The sequence below is a fragment of the Tachypleus tridentatus genome, chromosome 12 (assembly GCF_004210375.1).
Source record: "Tachypleus tridentatus isolate NWPU-2018 chromosome 12, ASM421037v1, whole genome shotgun sequence".
NCBI classification, from domain to species: Eukaryota; Metazoa; Arthropoda; class Merostomata; order Xiphosura; family Limulidae; genus Tachypleus; species Tachypleus tridentatus.
The window spans coordinates 120,480,451-120,498,050 of record NC_134836.1 but is presented as its reverse complement, the minus strand read 5'-3'; the positions used below and the strand labels follow the sequence as shown (position 1 = coordinate 120,498,050).

At 33.0% G+C, this 17,600-nt stretch overlaps 1 protein-coding gene across 2 annotated transcripts in view; it reads left to right on the top strand.

The window, feature by feature from the left end:
• The first annotated feature begins 1,004 nt into the window (after window positions 1-1,004).
• The window catches only part of LOC143234520 (serine/threonine-protein kinase OSR1-like), a 55,140-nt gene continuing 38,544 nt past the window's right edge, over window positions 1,005-17,600 (top strand). The window contains exon 1 of one of the 2 annotated variants that reach the window (XM_076471930.1): window positions 1,005-1,117. In XM_076471930.1, coding sequence (XP_076328045.1) covers window positions 1,086-1,117 — 32 coding nt within the window. In that variant the 5' untranslated portion in view covers window positions 1,005-1,085. Of the gene's footprint in view, window positions 1,118-10,641; window positions 10,782-17,600 lie in introns of those variants that run through there. The other variant, XM_076471931.1, reaches the window with a different exon arrangement.

Sequence of the window (17,600 nt, the reverse complement as noted above, 5' to 3'; positions counted from 1 at the left end):
GTGGGCAGAACATAGGTCGTGTAGTTTTGTGCTTAATTCCAAATGATCAATAATAAATCAATAACTCACTCAAATATTTTTTTACATGATCTACCTTTTTAATTATTGAAGACATCTTGAATGTTTGTAACTTTAGGTTTGTTTGTTTCAAAGTGAGAACTTAATTATGTAGGTAATTTGGTAATTATAGTTTGTATTTTTCAAGATGAGAAATTACACATTGTTTCAAATAATACGGCACATTTTTAATAAAATTGGCATTTCATCAAAGTTCTATTTCTATAGAACAATTGTCAGACACATTTTTCAGTTGAATACAAGACTAAATATTTTCAAAACAATGATTGGAAAAATACAAAATACATACTTAAATGAAAAAAAAAATCAATTTTGTCTGAACACAAAACAAAAAATATAACAATTCATGCAAAGAAAAACTGAGCACTTGAAACATTGATCAAAAAACTTCTTGAATATTTATAAGCATTAGAGAAATTTTGGTGGTCGACTTCATTTATTATATTCAAGTCTTATTTATAATTGTTCACAAAGTACGCATATTATGCTTATTTAAAGTAACGCCAAATTTTAGAAAAACTCTGTACTTATGAACAAGAATGCAACATCAAAAGTTAGTTTGTTTTAAAGCAAGAGTCGGTGATCACGGAGGCGAAACTATGTGTTGGATCTTTTCTTAAATATGACTAGAATTATAATTGAAAACGTATGTGAAAACTAAACTACACATTTGCTGTCGCCTATGGTAGACGTTGTATGAATATTTCGAAACGTCATGCACTTCTTATTGTTATAATAGATAGGAAGTAAGAGATACAATTCCGTAAAATACAAACATTTTCAAGCTATCTAATCATACACTTCTGAAGTTCTGAATAATAAGAAATAGAACATTGACCCTAAAGATAATATCATTCAATGCCCCGTCATTGTGAAACAGCCATTTTCTTCACAATCATTTAGGCGCTCTTCAAGTTCAGAATTCACTTAACAGGGCGAGGGTAATTAATGCAGATTTAAATATTTCTACAGCTAATTTTTGTAGTTTTATTTTTAAAAGGTGAAAAATGAGTATGAAACGGACTATTCAATGGTCAAAGTAAGTCCTGTTTTTTTTTTTTTTTTACTATAAAATATATGGTGTTGAATTGTATCGATCAAGACCCAAAGAAAGTCGATTAACAATATAATTCTAGAGACCAGAATGCGTTTTTTTTTTAATGTAAAATATATGGTGTTGAACTGTATCGATCAAGACCCAAAGAAAGTCGATTAACAATATAATTCTAGAGACCAGAATGCGTTTTTTTTTCTTGTTGTTTTGTGTTTACCCACTTTGATTTCACTTGTAAATGCTTAAACTAAAAAAACAAAACAAAAAACTACTGGGCTTTTTAATGTCTCAAAACTGTTAAAACGTTACTTGAAACATTTTTCATTTTTATTTTCCCCTCGAAAACATCCCCTGGTGGGAAAGCAACAAATCTACGGATTTACAACGCTAAAGTATGAGGTTCGATTCTTCTTGTTGGACACAGCAGATAGCCCAGTGTGGCTTTGTTACAAAAATACATACACACTTCCCGGTCAATTTATGTTTAAGAAAGAATCTACGATATTTATAAATTTTAGAATCATGCAGGTTATCGTGAGTTTTGTATCTAGAAACAAGAACTAATTAACAGTTTTTTGTCACTGCCATTTTCCCAACAATTCTTGGATTATTATAATTAACAAAGGTTATCTCAACATTTAGTTTCTGGGTTGCAAAACGTTTTCAGATCAGTACACACATATGTATTGTTTGTTTAAGCCCAAAGCTGCACAATGGGCTATCTGTACTTTGCCCACCACGGGTATCGTAACCACGTTTTTAACGGTGTAAGTCCACAGCGGTACGACTAAGTAAGGACTATGTTCAACAGCATCACGACTCAAACCTTGGATCCTCCGATTCACCTTCTGATACGCTGACCAAGTTGCTTTCTTTCAGCCATTAGTGCATTAAGAAAGTGACAGTCAGTCTCAATAGTTCATTGTGTAGCCTTGTGCTTAACTTTAACCGTAGTAAAATAAAATAAAAATCGATTATTGTGAAGATTTAACAGTCAAAATCCCTTATAAAAACTGTTAGAGCGATTCCTCTCTTACTTAAAACTAATACCAGTGAGAGTCAGGCAAGGGCATAACTAGGTGTGAGCACTGGAGAAAGGGGCCCTTTGTTTTCTCATAAGTATGCCTTCTATCATGTGTGTAGTAAAAATGTAAAAAAGATAACTGAAAAATCAGCCGGTACCAACACAAATATATTTCGTATAACATCACCTCTGAGTTTAGATTATCTGTTTATTCACTCGGTCAGTAGGTAATCCTGAGTAAAATAAAAATCTATTACTTTTAAATGTGCTGTGTATTGCAACTTATATATAGCTTGAATTAATTTGACTATATCAGTATAGAATATGTCCTCTAATAACAGTAGAATCGAACAGGAGCTGTTACTTTTTATTTAGACCCGTCATGACCAGGTGATTAGGGATGTTTGACTTGCAATCTTCAGATCGCAGGTTCGAATCCCCGTCCCATCACACTTGCTCCCCATTTCAGTCATGGGGACGTTATAATGGGATGATCAATCCCACTATTTGCTAGTAAAAAATTAGACCAATGATGGTGGGTGGTGATGACTAGCTGCCTTCCCTCTAGTCTTACACTGCTAAATTAGGGACGGCTAGCAGAGATAGCCCTCGAGTAGCTTTGCGCGAAACTAAAAAAACAAACAAACAAACATTTCATGTGCTTCTTTTTGTATGGAACAGGTCAAATAATATAATAATCACTTAGATAGAGTAAATATTAATAGTTAATTGCTAACTTTATAATTATATTGCTAATTCTATAGCTTGCACACGAGTAAAGAAAAACTAGATGGTAGGCACCATCTTTCTCTTTTCTTTCATTGTTTTTGAAGGACTTATATTTTTAATTAGCCATCCCTCCATTCACTTACTTTATCGAAAATTTTTATTTATTTATTAGCTTGTTGTTACTTTTGTGTTTGCCTTTTTAATGCAGTATTTCAATTTGCACAGTAAAATTGTAACCAAGTTATAAATACAATAACGTTCCAACTACAATATTTAGTGTTTAAGCCTTATTGGCTGGTGATTCCTGTTTCTGCTTGTGCTTAAGTTTTTTTAAATAAACATCAAATTTCTGTAAGAAAACTAATTTCAAAGGGTAATCAAAATATCGTTCACACTAGAATTATGTGTGTGTGTGTGTTTTACCACTACTTGTTATTAACAACTAGAGTATAGTCCATCACAAGTGATGGAACATGTAGTACCACCCCTACCACAAAGTATGCCATAACTTCACGTTTCATAACTAACTGAAATAAATTTTGTGAAATCAAGCGTGACCAACAAAGAAGTAGACAAGTGCAGTCAAAACCGTTAAATGTCGGTAACTTCGTTTGTGAATCAATCAAATGAAGATAATTCGTATCACGTTCATAGAATAATTACTGTTAAAAATCAGTTACATTAACAATTTATAATATCCAGGAAAAACGGTGTGTTTTGGTAACACTACATTCCAAGAATATTTTTATGTCATGACGCTTAGCAACAAAACGATAACCTAACATTGTTGTTAGTCTATGTACTGAAAGTATACAGTGAAATGTACGGACAACAAAACTGGAAAAATTTGTTAATATGTTAATTTAGAGTCTCCATTAATTAAAGAAGATTTTATTAAAAACATTAGTGATGTAACAGAAAATATTTTAATTCAGACACAATTTAAAAGTTTAAAATTGTACCTATTTTTTTACTTTTACTATTTTTACTAGGCCCGGCATGGCCAGTTGATTGAGGCGTTCGACTCGTAATCTGAGGGTCGCCGGTTCGAATCCCCGTCGCACCAAACGTGCTCGACATTGCAGCCGTGGGGGCGTTATCATATGACGGTCAATCCCACTATTTGTTAGTAAAAGAGTAGCCCAAGAGTTGGCAGTGGATGGTGATGACTATCTGCCTTCCCTCTAGTCTTACACTGCTAAATTATGGACGGCTAGCGCAATAGCCCTCGTGTAACTTTGCGCGAAATTAAAAAACAAACAATCTTTATTTTTACTTGGCTAAGGCGATCCCACATTGCCTTTACTTTAGGCTTATTAAATCTAACACTCACTACATTTATAAGATTTCACGGCACACACACCCTGCACCCCCGTCACTAAATTTGTAATGCACAGACAGTAATCGAAGTATTCTATCTTAAGAAATACATTTCAGCTTTTGTGACTCCCCCTATTTCGAAAAATTAAAAAAAATCAAGTGTGACTTGATGAGATACATGCGTATATATATATAAGTTAGTTATTTATAAAAACGAAAACTCTGAAACGATGTCACCCAGTTGTTTTGGTTTTTCAGTTATCAAGTGATAAAAAAGGTAGAAAAAAAGAAATTGAAACTTTTTGCTATGATATATGCAGACATTTCCAGGATTTGTGACTCAGTCATTACTAGATATTGTTATCAAGAGAAACACTGCATTGTATTTTAAAGTTCTGATTACCTATTTAGAGAATATTTAAAATACTTTTTCGATAAACAATCCAAAACATCTCCTCGTAGGCAACGCTACCTACCGACCACTTGGTTACATAAAAAAAGAAGAAATCGCGACCTCATGTGTACAAAGACAAAATCAAAGTACTAAAACTGGGTAACCTTCAGTATAAGATGTATTTCATGTTACCCCTGTCGAAATACATAACATTTAAATTTGATGTTTCATATAACACGTAAACAGTTATGTTGCAATGTAATGAAAAAAAAAAACATAAATTTTTCTTGCTAAAAGTTAAGGCGCTCGAATCGCAACCTAATGGCTGCAGAATCAACACTATGCTCGCCCTTTGAGTCTTCCAATGAGTGTGTTATATTGTCGCGGTCAACCCCACTGTTCATTGGTAAAGAATAGCCAATAATTTATCAATTATCATTATTTATATTTTCTCTAGTCTGTGACTTCAAAATCGGGAACGGCTAATACAAAAAAAAAAAACAAAAAAAACTCTAGAGTAGCTTTGCGCAAAATTCGACAAAAATAATATTTTTGTCTAATAATAAACAACAGTTTCACATTACATCCTTTGATACTTAACATGCCGCAAAACAGCTTGTCTTGTTTTTCGTTCGTTTTTGGTTTTTTTTCTCTATTTTTTCTTAGGGAAAGATTGTTGAGTCATCCTAATGGCAAAACGCAGTCATCGACGTATCACAAGTCGCTAACAATGGGAGGAATGTCGATATAGGTGTCGCTACAAGTTTGTTCAAGGAGGGCAAATAAAGATCAAGACAACGGGTAGAAAGCTGCAAAGTTACAGATTAACCTCATTTAACTTATTGAGCATTTTATTTTTGTTTTAAGTTAACCAGAAAATATATATGATTATTGTTATAACTTGTAAATCTCTCTGAACATTATAATAGCATATGGTTCCAATTTTATTGTTACTTCGAGTTTTCTGCTTTTACTTCTACTATTTTACTTTTAGCGCGATGACTGATGAACAATTACTTCCTTAGATGTTAAACTTCGAAGTACTAGAATGAAGTTATTAAATTAAAATCTTATATGCGCTGAAAATTATTTGAAATATTTCACTTCTAGAACCTCAAGACCTGAAACATTAAGATATCGTCTGAAAAAGAATCTAGGCTCTAAACATTTTTACACCATCTAAGGAAAGGCCTAAGGCTATAAAATTAATTTTTTAAAATACCTGAATAGATAACTAGGTCCGAAACATTCATACACATCTGTGAAAAGGCTTATACACGAAAACTTTAGAACTAAGACCGAAATATTTATATACTGAGATCAAAACGGTGGAGAATACAGGCAAATATTTATATTACCAATTATCGTCGGACTAGTGCTCATTTACAACCAAAGACATGTTAGTAATCAACACTTTTGTTCTACTTTATTATAACACCCTGATAATTTCGTTTTCTGTTCACTTGAAAAAAGAAAACGAGTTAACCGGTTAGTATCGCATGTAAACTTGGGCAAATCGATTGTTCAATAGAAGTAGACATGTATTTGTAAGGTTTACAAGCGTACTTTATGGTTATAAGTTTCAAAACAAATTAGTCCCCTGACGAATAAACATACACCTTATAAAAGCATTCGAATTATAGGAACTTATATTGTTGTGTTTAAATGAATTTTTTTAACCTGCGTGTTTTTCTCACATCAATTCTGGATTAAGGGTTTTATAGACCCTAGGCTTTTCAACTTATGGAGGCCCCCTAGAGGCAGAACATTCATAGGCAGAGCTTGAGGATCCCTAATTAGTATGAGGCCCTGGGCTTCAGCGCTTTAATCTCAAGCCTTAATCCAGGGTTGCTTCACCTGTTGAATATTACCACAACTTAGACATCTAGGCCTGATTTACACCCTCGATCTTTAAGTAATACAATACGTTATATCTTTTCCTATTTTTATCGAATGTCATAAATACATAATATTTAATTAAAACTTGTTTCCATGTTTAGTGATGTCGAGAAAACCCACTTGTAGAGAAAAATATATATGTAAAAACGGCTCGTTTGGGTTAAGACAATTTTTTACGTAGAGGAGCGAACAACATGAACCTGACGATAACCGAAGAAGGTCGTTGTTCGCTCCTCTACGTAAAAAAATGTCTCAACCCAAACGAGCCGTTTTTACATATATATTGTTTCTATGTTTACTTATTAGTAGTTTACTATGTACAACGAGTCACAGAAGCATGTTTCGTGCACGTGGATGGCATGTGTAATGAACGAAACCCTTCGCATTTGGACCTGTCCAAGACGTACACATCGTTTCCTTTATATTATTGCAATTAAATGGACGGTATTTGAAGGTAAAAAAATTAAGTCTTAGAGACAAGAAGTAGCGAAATCCAGAGCCATCTTATCACAGATCCAGTCTGAGATTTGCTCTTTTGAAATTTTCTCAACTTATTAAGAGTAAATACTTGTTATTCAACAGAATTGTATTGTGTCAATGTTAAACTACTAGACAAATTAAACAAAGTACAAACAATGATGAGGAAATGTAAAAGTTTTCTCCAATTTACATTATTAAAGAATCAGAACAGAAAAATTAGAAACCTTGCTAAGGAAAAGTGACACGTTTTCTTCTACGTTATTCGTTTAGTGACGTATTCTTTTAAGAAAGAAGACACGACTGATCTAGCTTGGAAACACTGTCTTATAAAAATAAATTTTTTTTTCCTTCAGTGACGTAACTTCTAAAATTGCAACAGATCGCGATTTACATAACTAAACGTAATCTTTAGATAGATATTATTAGGCTTAAATGAAATTATTGTTGATAATGGCGATACTGTAGGCATAAGAGAACATAATTTGTGAACTTACAGTATACTGGGATACGAATGGTCTACAAGTGAACATAAGGTGTAAACTTACAGCATATTAGAGCATCAGTTATCTACAAATGAACATAATCTGTTGACTTACAATATACGGGGGCCTGGCATGGTCAGGTGGTTATGGACGTTTGACTCGTACTCTGAGGGTCGCGGGTTCGAATCCCAGTCACATCAAATATGCTCGTCCATTCAGTCGTGAAGGCATTATTATGTGACGGTCAATCCCACTATTCGTTGATTAAAGAGTAGTCCTGGTGTAGCTTTGCGCGAAATTAAAAGAAAAACTAAGAAATACTATATGGGGGAGTGTTAGTTATCTACAAGTTAATATAATCTATGGATTTTTAATGTATATAGGGTAGGGTATCAGTGTCTCTGGACTTTACGGAGAGTTTATTTGTTTTGGAATTTCGCACAAAGCTACTCGAGGGCTATCTGTGCTAGCCGTCCCTAATTTAGCAGTGTAAGACTAGAAGGAAGGCAGCTAGTCATCACCGCCAACTCTTGGGCTACTCTTTTGCCAACGAATAATGGGATTGATCGTCACATTATAATGCCCCCACGGCTGGGAGGGCGAGCATGTTTAGCGCGACGCGGGCTCGAACCCGCGACCCTCGGATTACGAGTCGCACGCCTTACGCGCTTGGCCATGCCGGGCCTTTACGGAGATAACCGCGTGTTAATATATCCACTGTGTTTAATTAAGCTTTAATTAAGTTTCCTCGGAAGGGCTGCAGCACATATACTGTTTATTACAGTCGTAGTTGAAACGTTTTGACTAGCCGTAACTCGGGTATTAAAGTTGGAACGAAAAACGACAAAATACTATTATGTATTAGTCAAGTTTTCACTTCAGGTCGACTGAAGTTTACCATTCAATAATTAGCACGTAGATGGAATACTGATACCTGAGAAAATTAAGCCTTTTTTGTTACGTCAAAATCTAGTAGCTCAAATACGACTAAGTAAGTTGCGAAACTGAAATTTTTATTAATTATTAATCATGGCCCTTAATATACCGTTTAGGCTATTTGGGCATCAACGTGAGATAAGAAAGCAGATACATGCTTGCCGGAAAGTTTCAAACCTGTTTAACCAGACGCACCAGAAGCCCTCTAGAATTTAATCTGAAACTATTACTACAGACTGCGCCTCGATAACCATAAAAACGAGTTGATTTTTTCACGATTTTTTGTTTGTTGCTTCTTTAATATAATGTTTTAATTATTTTCGGGCTTAAGTACTCCGATTTGTGACGATGTATATTTTATAGGTTTCGAAGGAAAGAGTTTTCTCTCTCTGAGCTAGAAAGACTACAGCTTATTGAAGTGACTGAAAAAATAAAGAAAATTTTTAAACCAGTACGTCTTGTGTATCTAAGCAACGAAAAGTCGTTAAACAAGAACAAAAAGACGTATTAAACCATGGGAACATTTCAAAACATTTTCCTATAATTCCTATATTGAACAATATTTTTTTCAAACTTGAGCCCGTTAACATAAACACATGAATTTCCTTATTTAGAGAGCTTTGTTCCCTGTTACAAAATACGTGTGGAGAATTTGTGAATAGTATTTTATATGTAATACGTATTGTTCTATGTTCGTACCATAACCCGAATGATCCTAATTCTGAAAAGTCGGTACTGTGTTAGGTAAAAGTCGTAAAAAATATTCGAACTCTTTATGTCTGTGAAATATGACATAAGCTATAAAGAAATGGACACTGACAGTTAGTGAAACAGGATTGATATCTAAAGACCTCCATCAAATATGATTACCTTGGCGAGTTATAAAATTGATTTCTCAGTTCTGAAGCTTCGATTGTTCGATAATGCAAAATTCAGTTTATTATGTTTGATATAGAAAACAATTGTTGTTAACTAGATCTGTATTATCTTGTTAATAAAGTTAGAAAAAACTATTTATGCTCTTCAGAAAATAATAATAAATTTATTCTAGCTAACGTTTGCCTTTGTGGCTTCATTAGGGCAAGCTATATAGGTGTTTGAAGTGGATATTATGCATTAACTTACACGTTAGTGTTATGTTATTCCTTATGTTGTGATCGTTTTCTAAGCATTGTTTAAAATTTTTACTGGATAATTAAATTATGTTTTTAAGAATTTTCAGTGCATGCCAGAGGGGTTTAGACATTTTGACAATAAAGTGAGGGAAAAAAAAAAACACCTTTACTCTCCAGATAATGAAAATACTTTTCATTATTATCCAGAGAGTAAATTACATGTTGATGAAAATGCGCTATTTGCTTGTAAGCGAATCCGCAAAAGTGAAAAATGACACACACACACAAAAAAAGAAATAACGTTGGTTGTTTAAGAAACCATCACGCAAAAGTCACAGTTTTAAGTGGTGGTGCTTATACACTTGGAGACACATAATCACAGGGTAGCCTGCATCGAAAGAAGCAGTTGAGTATCTTTTAATTTTAATTTAAAAAATATCTAGGTTACTGTACTTTTATTATTCATGTGTTATCTCTTGTTTGTTGATTGGCTATCCTTCAGTGAATTTTGACATGTCACTATTTGCAGGTAATTTAGTCTCATTCAAAACAAACAGGCCCAAGTCACCTGATAGCAAGAGGGGTGAAGCGCAAAGGATTATGGGAGTGTCTAGCTTGGACAAGATGAGGATTTGTGATATTGATATACTTTCTCTTGAATTTAAATTGTGAAAAAAACATATAAAGTGGACAATTCTCGTGCATTTTTATTATTATTGTTGTCTGACCATTTCATTTTACTGGCGGAAATATCATGAATAGCGAAAGTATTTAACTGGTGGTATATTATTATTATAGGTTTCAGTTTTCCGTCATATTAATTATTAATGCTGAATATTTTAATTGACTCTGTTATACAAGAACGGTTTCAAAAGTATTCATGTGATCTTGAAACCTTTGTTCAGTAGTACTTAATATTTGTTTACATTGGCCTTGTATAACATATACATTTGTTAGCTGCATTTTTTTAGTGTTTTGTTCTTTTATTCCAAACAGCATTTAATAAAAGTGTCTATGTTTTCACCCAAACTGACGTTCAATACAAATGCTGACAATTACCGAAGTTCTACTACTAAAACCAACAGCACTGAATCAGATCAGTGTAGTCGTTTCCTTAATGTAAAACTATACCATTGTAAGCCGTTCGCCTTGGCACATGCATACTACTGTACTTTTGCCTCGACTTTGCGCATGTGTAATATTACTCCAAGAATGTTCAAGGAAAAATATTACGTACGTTCATTGCGGGTTTTTACTTTTTAGGCTACTGGTAAGTGTGTTGTTATTGTAGCGTTATCAATGATTAAAATATTAAGTGAAATTATCTCAACATCTTCGTTTATACAAAAATATGTTTAATTTACACTGCCCCTAGAATTTTAATATGTAAAAATAGCGACAATTATAGCCTTATACTGGTTAGCTTTGAAAACATGAACTGAGTAGAAGCCCTAACGTTATAGCCGGTAAATAGTGTCCGAGACTGAGAACTGAAAGATAGTCAAGGTTTTGTCACGTATTACTGTTACTATATAGTATGCTTACTAGGGTTCAGTTTTTTTACAGTTCAGGTAGTGAAGATACGTTAAAAAAAGGTACTAATAATGCAAAAAAAACAAACTTAAATAAGTTGTTAATATACCTTTTAGTTTTAACTTAAAACAGTAATATTTGAAGAACTGGTGATAAATGAGTTAATACAACGAGTCTCAAACTTTTTTTTTTTTTAAGTATTGGTTATGGAGAAATTCCTGATGGTTGGAGAATTGCCAATAGCACTGAGGTCCCCCCCTCCTTTTGTTTATTAAGATGGCTTAGAAAATATCCAGAAATTTTATGCTGTGGTATCAGTACAATTTCTATTGTTTTTAAGCTCTTATAATATATTTTTAGGAAGATACTTGGACAGTTTACATTTAATTAACAACTTTCAGTATAGTTTTAGGTAATACTTCAAGTAACTAGTTGGTCTAAGGCTATAATATATACAAAATTTGTTTAGCCTTTCCCAAATGACTGTGACACAAGTGTGTAACCTCATGTGTACAAGTTAACTGGTTTGTTTTAAAAGACAACTTTTACTGTTTTCCACTCAACTTGCAACAAAAAAAAAAAGTGTATAGGCTAAGTACTTAGCCTACTCATAGCTACTTAAGCCATGTAATTTAGACACCTTGCCATGAGAGAAATTTGATTCTTTATACTTCGAAAGACAGTCATGTTTGCTGTGTCATCTGAATTTGTTCAGTCATATTTATTGTATTTCCACATATGACAACAGGAACAGGAAAGTTGGCCTTATAATGTTTTAATATTTCTTTCTCTGTGTAGTATTTTGTTAACATGTAGTGTGTTTATACAATCCTACATTAGAAAGCATTGGTGGTGACAAATGACATTTAATTTTCACTTTAATAGTAAAATATGTCACTGCAATAAAATCCTCCCTTTTATTATTAGTTTGGTAGCTTTACATTTAACTGGTTATTTATACAACAGAGCACCAGCTTATAATTCTCTTTCCTTTCTGTATGAGCCAAATTGTAACCAGATATTGTTCATAAAACTTTCTTTTGTATGTGTGTAATAAAAAAGTGAAGTGACTGTTTCAGTAGCAGACAGGAAAAAATTTGATTTACCCTAAAAACCTAGAATAAAATTTACAGTGCTTGAAGATTGCTTTCTTTAGGAACAGAAAATAAGTCTAGCCAAGATATAACACAGGGACCCTTCAGAGATACAAGTCCATGCTACCAGTGTATGAAGATTGGTTGTTAGAGTAGTTTTTATAGTATAAGTAGCAATCATGAAACTGTTTTTACATAAAATAATAACAAAAACAGTTATGACAAAAAAGCTAAAAAATGGACTCAAGAGAACAAGTCTTAGACTAATGAGTCTAAATTTGAAATGTTTTGGCCAAAGAGAAGACAGTATGTGAGAGAGAAACTGGAGATGAATGGAAAATTGTGTTTGAAACTTGTGTGTGTCATGGAGAGAGGTTTTGTGTTTAAAACCACCTTTTATTTTTCTTCCTTTTAGAGATGCTGGTATTTCTTTTAAAATAACTATCTTTTTTCTTTTTCTGCTTATCTTAGAATTTCATCTTTTAGGTTGAATTTCCTCAAATTACAATTTTTAGAATAAGGTCAGATTATTCTGTTTAAGCCAGATTAAACGTGATTACTGTTTAGGGCTGTGATTTATTGATTGTAGAAATTTCAAAAGTGTTGAGTGACATCATCTGTGGTAGTGCATTAATAATTAAATTGTAGATTCTCATGTTGAATTTTTATGTATTGCATCAGTTATGAACAATTAGTGATGTTGGTTTTGTTCACATTGTGCTTGGATTTACTAAATCACACTGTACTTGTATGATCTTTTGACCTCTTTATCCAAATTCTGTGGAGGAAAGAAGGTTGTTTACAGCCTGTGATGACATTTGCCTTACATATCATTGCCTGAAACAACACGTTGACCCATTTGTTGCAATTTCCTTTGAAGTATTTGGAGTTCTAGAGCAGATGTTGCCTGGAATTGGTTCCTTCTGGAAACTTTGTTATAGAACTTTTTGTGCAAAACTAGCTTATTCTGCAAGTATTTAAACATGAAATGTTCAACAGTTTAGAATTATAGAAAGATATTTGCAGTGTTAACCTGACTAAGATGGGTCTTCCTGTGGTTAGAGGGCATGTCATTACGTTTGTGGACCTGTATTTTGTGAGTGTATGTCATTAAGTTTTGTATAAACGTATAGATTATTTTTGAAATTTTAGCTAATTTCTCAGTTTGAAAGCATATATTAAAAAAAAAAACTAAATATAAGTTTCTGTGTGTTGCATAGTGTATTGAATGCAGCATTGGTTTAGATTAGATTCTTGTGATGTCTGAATACAACATCTGTAGTTTTTGGTATTGACAAGCTAAAGAATATAAAATAAGAACCTTCTGTCTTTTCCATTTGCTCTAAAACTGAGCAAAGACGTTTTCTTTTTTATAATTAGAACATGCTAAGCCAAGACATAGTGTTGTTGTTTAAAATAATTAGAACATGCTGAGCCAAGATAGAGGTGTTTATTACAGTTAGAACATGCTGAGTCAAGACAGTGTTGTTGTTTATTACAATTAGAACATGCTGAGTCAAGACAGTGTTGTTGTTTATTACAATTAGAACATGCTGAGCCAAGACAGTGTTGTTGTTTATTACAATTAGAACATGCTGAGTCAAGACAGTGTTGTTGTTTATTACAATTAGAACATGCTGAGTCAAGACAGTGTTGTTGTTTATTACAATTAGAACATGCTGAGTCAAGACAGTGTTGTTGTTTATTACAATTAGAACATGCTGAGCCAAGACGGTGTTGTTGTTTATTACAGTTAGAACATGCTGAGTCAAGACAGTGTTGTTGTTTATTACAGTTAGAACATGCTGAGTCAAGACAGTGTTGTTGTTTATTACAGTTAGAACATGCTGAGTCAAGACAGTGTTGTTGTTTATTACAATTGGAACATGCTGAGTCAAGACAGTGTTGTTGTTTATTACAGTTAGAACATGCTGAGTCAAGACAGTGTTGTTGTTTATTACAATTAGAACATGCTGAGCCAAGATGGTGTTGTTGTTTATTACAGTTAGAACATGCTGAGCCAAGACGGTGTTGTTGTTTATTACAATTAGAACATGCTGAGTCAAGACAGTGTTGTTGTTTATTACAATTAGAACATGCTGAGCCAAGACGGTGTTGTTGTTTATTACAGTTAGAACATGCTGAGTCAAGACAGTGTTGTTGTTTATTACAGTTAGAACATGCTGAGTCAAGACAGTGTTGTTGTTTATTACAATTAGAACATGCTGAGCCAAGACGTTGTTGTTTATTACAGTTAGAACATGCTGAGTCAAGACAGTGTTGTTGTTTATTACAATTAGAACATGCTGAGCCAAGACGGTGTTGTTGTTTATTACAATTAGAACATGCTGAGCCAAGACGGTGTTGTTGTTTATTACAGTTAGAACATGCTGAGTCAAGACAGTGTTGTTGTTTATTACAATTAGAACATGCTGAGTCAAGACAGTGTTGTTGTTTATTACAATTAGAACATGCTGAGTCAAGACAGTGTTGTTGTTTATTACAATTAGAACATGCTGAGTCAAGACAGTGTTGTTGTTTATTACAATTAGAACATGCTGAGTCAAGACAGTGTTGTTGTTTATTACAATTAGAACATGCTGAGTCAAGACAGTGTTGTTGTTTATTACAGTTAGAACATGCTGAGTCAAGACAGTGTTGTTGTTTATTACAATTAGAACATGCTGAGTCAAGACAGTGTTGTTGTTTATTACAATTAGAACATGCTGAGCCAAGACGGTGTTGTTGTTTATTACAGTTAGAACATGCTGAGTCAAGACAGTGTTGTTGTTTATTACAGTTAGAACATGCTGAGTCAAGACAGTGTTGTTGTTTATTACAATTAGAACATGCTGAGTCAAGACGGTGTTGTTGTTTATTACAGTTAGAAGATGCTGAGTCAAGACAGTGTTGTTGTTTATTACAATTAGAACATGCTGAGTCAAGACGGTGTTGTTGTTTATTACAGTTAGAAGATGCTGAGCCAAAACAGTGTTGTTGTTTATTGTTAAATTGCTACATAAGTAAAAAGAAAGTATAGTTTCTTGTTTACAAATAATACTGAGATTTGAGAATAGCCAACCACAAGGATTGAATTAGTTAGTGTTTAAAAATTAAATGTATGTGTTATGTGTGTGTTGTTCATTCATGTTTCTTTCACACTAGTGATTCAGTGATATTTGAACTGCAGTTTGACCGGTCACTTGAAAGCATTTTATTGACCAGTCTAATACCCAATCCTAGTTTGTATCATATAAAAACCTATAATGGGAAAAGAAGTTGAAAATTATTTTAATTTTTGTTATGAATACAAATGAATTATTGCTTTCAGATGTATTTCCAATTCCTTAAATAAAACTGAACATTTTGTTGACAAATGGTGATATTTTTCAGTAGCATTACTCCTAAATATTTTATCTTGAAATTACGTGTTGACTGAAGTTAGAATAGGACTGCTTGGTATGTATGTAGATGACTTATGAGATGTACATCTAGAAGGTACTGTTGAAGCATGCTTATGTGAGAGATGAGTTGTAAAATATATGCCTGGTCTAGAACATGCCATAAAAGCATGTTCTTCTGACAAATGGTTGACATTTGTATAAAAAAAAAATTAACTAGTATTAACCAACTGAGATGGTAAGCCGGTAAGCCAACGTTTCTGAATTGGCAATATGCCAACAATAATAAACACATGAATTTAGTCAATATTTTTAAAAACTTCTGTTTTTTTTCAAGCACTCTTCCCCCTCTCACATAACTTCCTATATTTTTTGTTCCCTATTTTATATTATACCAAGGACGTATTTGTGCACACACCACTTTCATGTCAAAATAGTTTTTAAGGCTGTCTGGCTTTCTCACAAATAGCACTCCTGTTTTGTTTTCAATTTTTATTAATATGTATTTTAACATGAAATGTGCATTACTCGTCTTGTGACATTTTTTATATAACATAAATGTTTGACATACACATTTATATCTGTATGCAAGACAGTAAGCCTTGGTAAATAATGAATTAATAGGTAAACAACATACTAGTTAGAAATACGGTGTTTATGTCTCTTGTAATTGCTAAGTGACACTTTGAGTACATAAATAAATAGGAAATTCCACAATGAGGTTAGATAGGATAACATTACAGGTATACATACACATGTTTCTGTTTGTATACACATTTACATTGTATTTATGCAGATATGTTTTAAATATTACATGACCTTATATTTAGCTCTGTAATACAAGCTTTATTTGCATATTTTCTTGTGTGTATAACTATACCATTTGGTCTAATACATCAGAATATTCTTGTAAGAAATAAAACAAGAAAATGTAGACAAAATCTGTCTTCTATATTCAGATACATCAGTATTCAGTTAAGGACAGTGTTATATAGCTAATACCTGTATGTAACCACCTGAATAAATACTTCCTGTTCTTTTGACATGTATTTTTCATATTTATTACCTGGCCCACCATGGCCAGGTGGTTAAGGCACTCAACTCGTAATCTGAGGGTTGTGAGTTCGAATCCCCATCACACCAAACATGTTTTCTCTTTTATCCATGGGGGGCATTATAATGTGATGGTCAATCCCATTATTCATTGGTAAAAGAGTAGCTCAAGAGTTGGTGGTGGGTGATGATGACCAGCTGCCTTCCCTCTAGTCTTGCACTGCTAAATTAGGGACGGCTAGTGCAGATAGCCTTTGTGTAGCTTTGCATGAAATAAAAAAAAAATAAACAAACATATTTATTACCCTCTTTAAACTTTACTATTTTTTACTCCTGAACAAACAAGTCAAGAGTTCATAAGCTCTTGAAAGGTGTTTTGAAATATTCCCAACTTTGAATGTAAAGTTTTTGAGAAATGTGTTAGTAAAACTGAAATTCTGCTACCCTAACTGTTAGTGAAACAAATTATTAATAATATATTCATTGCAATGATTTCTTGCTAGTTATTGTACAAAGCTAAAAATAATACAATTTAATTCAGAATGGATAAAAGATTTAAACTTAGTGGGAAGGTTATTCAACCTACACATACCTATACCATGAAATAAAACCACATAGTTATCACGTATATTAAACTTACACATACCTGTACCATGAAATAAAACCACATAGTTATCACATATATTCAACCTACACATACCTGTACCATGAAATAAAACCACATAGTTATCACGTATATTAAACTTACACATACCTGTACCATGAAATAAAACCACATAGTTATCACGTATATTCAACCTACACATACCTGTACCATGAAATAAAACCACATAGTTATCACATATATTCAACCTACACATACCTGTACCATGAAATAAAACCACATAGTTATCACATATATTCAACCTACACATACCTGTACCATGAAATAAAACCACATAGTTATCACATATATTCAACCTACACATACCTGTACCATGAAATAAAACCACATAGTTATCACGTATA